This window comes from Taurulus bubalis, assembly GCF_910589615.1.
Source record: "Taurulus bubalis genome assembly, chromosome: 4".
In the NCBI taxonomy this organism is placed as follows: Eukaryota; Metazoa; Chordata; class Actinopteri; order Perciformes; family Cottidae; genus Taurulus; species Taurulus bubalis.
Window position 1 is genome coordinate 27,312,430 of NC_136592.1, and position 8,168 is coordinate 27,320,597.

Genomic DNA, 8,168 nt, shown 5'->3' on the forward strand with positions numbered 1-8,168 from the left:
CTGCTTAATTCTCTGTACAATGTTTTTCAGTGTTTACACAAATACTTTGCACAATGTTTTTCAGTATTTACTGATGAGGTCATCACAAGAAAAGTACATTTTGTGTATATGAATCCTTTTGAATTGCACTTTTTGTTTAATTTATTTTGAATTTGTGGAAAAGCTGCTCCTCAAGACAGTGACTTGTTTCACAGTAAAGTGTTTGTCATAGATCCAGTGAGTGTGTATTCTCAGTTAAAGTTAGGTCATTTGAGTCTTTTTGAAACTACTTCTTAGTTGTTGGACTGTTTGTGCATGAAAGCTGTTGAGTCTGTTTAAAAATGGCTGAAGATTCTGAATTGTTATCTATGTTGTACTACCTCGTGTAATTAAAATGCAGCTAATTGAGTGTAAAAGGGAATAGTTCCCTCTCTAGCATCGCCACCAGCTGCTTGTTTTGGTTTATCATTAAATTTGTTTTTGTGTTGGCATACATATTCTCTACTATCTCAGGTTAAAACTGCACCATCTTTTCATTAAATACATTTGAGAAGAGAGAATGTTCCTCGATTTGGGTCATTTGTCATTAAGGTGCCAGACCAGTTGAGAACCACTGCTCTAATAGTTTAGCAGAACGCTAAACTAACACGTTCTCTCATCATCGCTTCAGCGATATTTTAACTCGCTAGAGCCTCTTTCATCTCAAACGTGTGCAATGTTGATTCTGGGACCCAATATCGCTGTAAAAGGGCCCCATTCACCCTGTTTGAGCTGAGATGACTTAACCGACACAGTTTTTGTGTCCGTTACAGGAGAAGGAGCATCCTCGCGTCCTCATCCCGGAGTTGTGCCGACTCTTCTACCAGCTGGGATGGGTGACGGGGACGGGCGGAGGCATCAGTCTCCGGCGAGGGTTCGTCACAATCATTTCCTCAAAAATGTTGTGAAGGATCATAAAAGAAATGCCCGCCTTTCACTTCAAAATAGTTTTTCTGTTTGCATATCTTTGACATTCTTGCCCAAAAAAAATAAGAAATCTTTTTTTGAAAAGTGCTGCGAGGCTGATGTGAGGTTAGTACCATCAGTTTTGACAGTGTGTGCAAATCTAGTGTCAAGACAGAAGGCCACAGTTCTACCATAAAGGAGCAGAATTCAAACTGAAGGCTCTGACAGGCTATTACAAACATCTTTGAACTCTGTTGTTTTTGGATGGCAGCTACAAAGGAAGCGCCGCCCATCAGTAAATCCCTGTTTTGAAATTGGGAAAGGCAGACATTTATTTAAGCCAACAGGGGAACTTAAAGAAACCTTGGAGGAAACCCAACTAGATTCACTGACTGCCACTGCGCGTACGAACGTTGCAACTCTTAAAGGATCGTCAGGAGAATTTTCTTTCATTGTTCAATGATTATACCTTTTAGATTTCGATAGATAATAAGCAGTTATGCGCTCCGAGTATCACACCGTACCTTTTTTATGAAGACAGTTGAAGTCCCAATTCGTGGCCCGAACATTGTACATGTATTATACTAAATGACAACTATTCAGATTCACCCATTATGCGGTCGTGTGTACGGCGTTTATAAATTGGTGCTTTCATTGTTCAGTTTAGGAAGCTAAAAGCCTTGAACACGCTGCATTCACTTACTCTGGATGAAAGAAAGTGGGTAAATGGAAATGCGTTACGCAATCTAAACAAGCAGCAGTGTCACTTTATAGAAGTCTATGTATTTTTATTTCCTGTGAGTGCCGGTCTCACAGAATTTAAGGTTTGAAGTTTCTTTTTTTTTTTTTCCACAGTTGCTTTGGGTTTGACTCAGAAAAGACTCGGAGCCTGAGGCGCCCTCGGCCAAACCTTGCACAACAAAAATCAATAGGATACTCCTTTTATTTCCTTTATTTGCTGTGTTTGTTGCTCAGTAAAGAAGAGCACAATCTCCTCCCTCCATCTACATTATATGAGGAAACCTCAAGGCTCTCACCATTTAAGTAAAAAGATGAAAGACTTTGTGTGGATGAAATGACGCTATGTGTTTGACACCGAGACAAAAAAGAAGTTAAGAAATCGACTGCTTTTCAGGCTTTTTTTACTTTTTATTTTCCATTAGGCTTTTTTGGTCAAGGCTGTAAAATTTAAAAAAAGCATTTCAAGTCAATAGAACAACGGGGACGGAGATAAATCATTCTAGATAACAACTGAAGAAACACCGCCCAGGAAAAATGGATTCTTTATGGACGGCCGGGAAAGCGTTAGTGAATGTTTCTGAAAGATGTCGCAGTGGTCGTTGAGTTTCACTTCCTTTTTATGTGTCGCTTTTCTTGAAAGTAAAAGTCACAATAACCCGAGAAGAGTCCTGTTATTGTGTATGCCGTGCGAGGCCCCGACGCTCCATTATGTTATGACGAATTACCGCCGCTTCAAGAGCCACTTCATCGTCCTGGCCCTTCTCCCTCGATGTCTAAATACATGCTGTGTTGTTTGTCGTGTGACTCACAGAGAGCAGATCTACATTGCACCATCCGGCGTCCAGAAAGAGAGAATACAGGTAAGCGGGGTTTTCACCGCAGTGCGGAAACGTAGCTCTGCTCAGTACAAATGATTCGATTAGAGCAGCATTGTATTTGTGCGTTTGACACCTTTTTATTTATGTTTTGTGTTACGCAGCCAGACGACATGTTTGTGTGCGACGTGGAAGAGAGAGACATCAGCTGTCCACCCGCCTGGAAGAACTTGAGGAGGAGCCAGTGCACGCCGCTTTTCATGAACGCCTATACGATGAGAGGTGAGTCACTGATGCATTTGTATGCACGACCAGCCGAGATCACCACCGCTCGCACTAAGAATCTGAGAATCAGTAGCCTGCATATACCACCAGTTGTCCTCATAATTAGTTTGATATCATTGTTGGTTTTTCTGAGTCAGAGATTAGTTCATCGTTGACCGCAGCACAAAGACATAGAGAGAATAAGATGCCTGGTACTGAATGCTGGGAGTATCTTTTTAAGCCGGTGCACCGGTTCATCATCTGAAAGTGCGTTTGCCACGGAAAGAAAATAGTAAAATCAATAACTGACTCAAACTATTTTTTCTCTAGCCTTCCAACTGTAAAGTTACACACATTCTCTTTTCTAAAGATGTGGTTGACATTCTTTTCATCGGAAGATGAAGGTCTTTTATGTGAAGGCTGTTGTTTGTGGAAAGATTGCTTTTTGATCAAATTCTGAAAAGAATATCTCGTCTCATAAAGAAGCAGTCCAAGGTTGCAGTCACTAGATACAGTTGTTTACAAATTTCCTTTGAATGAAATACTGAAAAAAGCCATCCCCTCTCTCCTGGAATGGCACAAAGTGAAAGTTGTCACAATCATGTAAATTGCACCAAATTTATTTCAGAGCTTAGTGCACGTTGATGTTTCACCATCTGTGGGTGGTTGCATGTTTTGCCTTGTCTTGTTGTAATTATCATTCTGAGAAAGAGGTACACAACACAAAAAAAAAAAAATCAAAATCTGCCTTTCCTTTGCTAAAATACAGGGGCACAGGCAGTCATACACACCCACTCCAAGGCTGCTGTCATGGCAACACTGCTGTATCCTGGCAAAGAGTTCAGAATATCACACCAGGAGATGATCAAGGGGATCTGTAAAGGCACCTCAGGCACCAACTATCGGTATGTAATCAAGATGCACCGATTAATGCAGTCCAGAGAGGTTCCGAGCATCTTCATCTCCAAAGTGGACGCTTGTAAATCATCGTAGAAATCACAGTTGCGAACTCGCCGCACGTTCAGACAAAATCTGCATTTTCAAATTGAAAGATATTGAAGAGAGCGAGTGGCGTAGATCCGAAGAGTGTCGGCAGGACCCAGTTAGAGATCACGTTTGTGGTGAAAACATTTTAGGTTTGAGCTTAAGTAACTTCTTGGCCATTTTCCGGTGTGAAAATGTTCTTTCTACGATTTTTAACATTCCCGAAAAATCATTTCAACCGTCCCAAAGTCAGTCTAAACCATTACATTTTAAAAATATTATCCTTTTATTCTGTTATTGCAATTTCTGCTGGTTATTTGCATAAAAAGACACAATTAAAATGATTAGGAAATACACGCTTTGCATAAGTGTTTTTTAAATGATGTATTATATGCTTCTTTGAGCTAGCGGTAGGAGGTTTAAACAGTTATTAATTATTCTCCAATATATATTGTATACTGCTGTGAAAACATCACCTTCAAACATGTATTTATTTAGGTTTCTTGCCCAAAAACTACATTTTACAAGATGACATTTGACCACATCATGAGAGCGTAAAGTTGAGCTTCGCCCGCTACAAATCTTTACGGAACGGAGCTCAAAATGCAACCTCCGTTAGCATTAGCGGTTAGCTTCGTTACATGTGGCTGTGCCTAACCAATAATAGCAGAGACTGCCCTGTGTCATACCCCATGTGTCCTATCTTGAAGTCCTGCTGAAGTCGGAGATCCAAAAAAGAAAGCCAATAATTTTGAGCGTCTTTGGCAGCAGAATTAAGGGACCTGCAACTGAATGAGCATCCGGATTAGATCCTGATGAACAGGTTGCACTGCCGCCTCTGCCATCAAGCCATTCAAGTTGTCACGTAGTCAAGTTGTCAAGTTGCTACGTAGTGTAGAGCGTTTTTGAGTGGTCTGAAGACTAGAAAGGCGCAAGACCTTTTTACCATTCACCATCGCCTTCATCGGGGTAGAGCATAACCTTTGCACCTCAAATGAGTCACATCAAGAGAACATCTTTATTGTCCTTCTTAGGCTTCTATGGAAGAGAGAAATGACGATTGTAAACAGCTCTTTCTTGGCCGCGATCTCTTTTGTAAAGAAATGTGTCCCGTCTTGCCCAACCTTTCACAATAACCCTGGTATAACAGGCTGAAACATGCGCATCACCACCGCAAAGTAGTTTGTTCACACATCACAGGCCTTGTTGCTGCAGTGTTCATTTATTTGTTTCCTTCTTCCCCATACTCGCTAAAAGCCAAAGTAGGAGAAACCTATTATCAAACTCAACAATTTGAGTGTGTGCTCGCTCCCATGCAGGCAGCTAAAAAAAATACAGGAGGAATATGTTATCAGAGGTGGAGCTGTTTCTTTTCTGGCTCGAGCTTAGAAGGATCACAGCAGCAGCAACGGTCAATATTTAGTTTTTGTTTTGATTAATCGTTCATGAAACGGTAGAAAAAGGGTGTGAGCTGACGACTTAAACTCGCTTGTTTTGTTCAACCGACTGTCTAAAACCCAAAGATATACAACTGAGAACAAAAAAACAGCAGGTCTTCACATTTCAGATGCTGGAAAATGTTAATTTGTGTGTCCATTATATGAGAGATTGGCGCGTAGAGCCTCTTCCTGACTCCGCGTGTCCACAGATACGACGACATCCTGGTCGTGCCCATCGTGGAAAACACGCCAGAGGAGAGGGACTTGAAAGACCGGATGGCTCGGGCTATGCAGGAATACCCCGACTCGTGCGCCGTCCTCGTCCGCCGACACGGCGTCTACGTCTGGGGGGAGTCGTGGGAGAAGGCCAAGACCATGTGAGCACTTTCCTCCCGTCGCTATCGACCCCTTTCACCTTGCTATACATGACTCTTTGGTAGCACATGTCCTGTATTGAGGGCATGTGTTACCAAAGAAAATTATGTGTTTTTTTTTCTCCTGCAAAACACTCGTGAACCCTGCCGCTTTCCCGTAGGTGTGAATGCTACGACTACCTGTTTGACATTGCCGTGCAGATGAAGCGGTGTGGACTGGACCCTTCAGCCAGCCCAACAGAAGAAAGGGGAATAGTTTGACATTCAGCGGTGCTTTTTTTTATATAAAGAGACGTGTTGGAGAAAGGTCAGTGCCGTTCAATCGAAAGAGCGCGTTTGTAGTCATTTTGTCTTTCACGCCGGGCCTGCTTCAAATTTGATGAAATTTGATGGTGAGGGCAGATCCAGGGTCGGAGCAGATTGAATGCCTGTGATCCGTAAGCACCTGGAGACTCGCTTAAAAAACAAAAAAAAACAGTGTGGGACTGTTCTTGAATGAGCAGCCGGCAAATCAAGACACCTCAGGCGGTTTAAATGCTTTCCTATTCAAGGTCTTGTGCATTTCAGTTGAGTCCAACGGTGATTAACTGCCTTTTTGCTTCAATCAATAAAAGAACAATGGAACGCAAATTGTAAATCGCAGAAGTTATTTATTTATTTATTTTCTTTCTATCGTGTTACGGCAGCAGGCTGAATCAAGCTGTGTCCAGAATATCCCCTTTTGTTCTCCAGCGTCTTTAAAAGAAAGCAAGTTTTTAAAGTAAAAACAACAAATAAACATATATTTATCTTTCACAGAGTGATACCTCATGTTTCAGAATTTTTTACGCCACATTTCAGTTTCAAAGAAATATAATAAACGAATGCCGTTTTTTTGTGTGTTTTTTTCACACTGCCCACAAGTGAGTGTGGTCATCTTGCTAAACACCTCTCAGCGGGGGTCTGTGTTGTGTAAAAGGACCCTGCAGGAGAGAGCGCTCGGTGCAGGGATCGTCTGCATACTCATTCCTCATGAAAGTCAGAGTTGTTTTGTTCTGTTAACAAGCTCCCTCTGCTGCCGCCATCCCTCTCCTCCACCACTACTCTCTCAAAACAGTGTGCTGTCAAATATGCTGCAGGCTTATTTGAATCTTAAAAACAAAACAAAAACGAGGAGTCTTTTGTGCTGCGCTAGCGCTGCCAAGATTCCTCATCCTCTGATTAATGAGGATTTCTGGTAAACCCATTTGAAAAAAAAAAAAAAAAAATTGAACACCAGCCCATAGCATAAAAATGACGACACGCTGAGCTTCACAATGTCTCCCCTCTTCAACACACAGACAATAGTTCTCAGGTTTTTAGCCTCGTTGTTTATGAATTGTTGCATCAGTGATTTTCAGGAACGATCTGTAAAAAGATAACAAATGACTAAACTCCTATATTTCACATTGTCAAAGTTGGGTTATGCCCCAGCACCAGAAACCAAATGTTATATATAATGCATGTTATTCATTCCGACATGCATGTCGACATGCATTTATATTAATATGGTTTACCTGTCGGCTCGCAAAGTTCAGAAATATACGTATTCAATATTTAATATACATATTCAGAACGGAATTTGAAGCCAAAGACGACTCTGTCGCTCAGAGTTTCAGGTGTTTGTGGGAAAATGTGCAAGTGAACACTTTGAAAAGAGCGCAGGAGCAAAGAGGTACCAACTGGTGTACCATTTGTATACCTCAATAAAAAAAACTGGCTTTTCAGGTTTATCAAAATGTATTAAAATTATGAATGAAACAAAAATACGTTATTATTTATTTGTCTGAAGTATCAAATATGTTAAGCTACATTTGACCAGTGTTGGAAGAAGTATCCAGTACCTTTTTACTTCAGTAAAAGTACTAATATCACATTGTGAAAATATTACACATATTACTAAATCGTAGTATCAGCAACATGTTCTGTAAAAGTACTTTAGTTATATTATGTATATTTCCTGGACTATGTATGTACCAGATGACTGTTGTTTAGCTCATTTAAACTATAGTTCAGTCAGCAGAGACCTTTAGTGTGAGCATCATGTATTACACAATAAGATGAAGAGTCGACTAGACGTGATGAAGACGAAGGTGAGCAGGAGGGTCACATCAGATCGGTTCTCACGACAACGACGGCGGCAAAAATCTGGTTTGTTCACCTTGGAGTGAACAAACTATCGTCGTTAGCTGATGGAGTTCAGGAGCCGGAGAGACAGACGGAGAGATTTGTGTGCAGGGAGTCTTCAAGACTGAACACTTCATATACCGTCACACGGTAAACTCAAGTTTTTTTTATGTTAAATCCTAATTGGTAAACTGCCAGAAGCACGTAGTGAAATAAAGTACCTTATTTCCCTTTTGAAATGTAGAGGATTAGAAGTATAACGCGGCATAAAATGGAGCAGATGTATTATACTGTAGGTTCCCCTTCGAGTGTTATACCTACCTAAATGTTTCAAAAATAAGCCGTGCAAATGTTCCAGGAGGAAGGAGATGTATTTCTAAGACCTTCTGGTGCACTGAATGTAATCTTTTGTAAAAAAAAAAAAAAGAATTCTACCAGGCACGTTTAAGGAGCAACTGCACACTTAAGTGTTTTTCAAGCTA

At 40.9% G+C, this 8,168-nt stretch overlaps 1 protein-coding gene across 1 annotated transcript in view; it reads left to right on the forward strand.

Annotated features, from left to right (window-relative positions):
• Positions 1 to 6,620, forward strand: part of apip (APAF1 interacting protein) — a 13,415-nt gene extending 6,795 nt beyond the window's left edge. The window contains exons 3-8 of the mRNA XM_079216863.1: positions 792 to 892; positions 2,477 to 2,525; positions 2,645 to 2,762; positions 3,514 to 3,649; positions 5,377 to 5,544; positions 5,703 to 6,620. Of these exons, the coding sequence (XP_079072989.1) occupies positions 792 to 892; positions 2,477 to 2,525; positions 2,645 to 2,762; positions 3,514 to 3,649; positions 5,377 to 5,544; positions 5,703 to 5,802 (672 nt within the window). The 3' untranslated portion in view covers positions 5,803 to 6,620. The remainder of the gene's footprint in view (positions 1 to 791; positions 893 to 2,476; positions 2,526 to 2,644; positions 2,763 to 3,513; positions 3,650 to 5,376; positions 5,545 to 5,702) is intronic.
• The last annotated feature ends 1,548 nt before the right edge of the window (positions 6,621 to 8,168 follow it).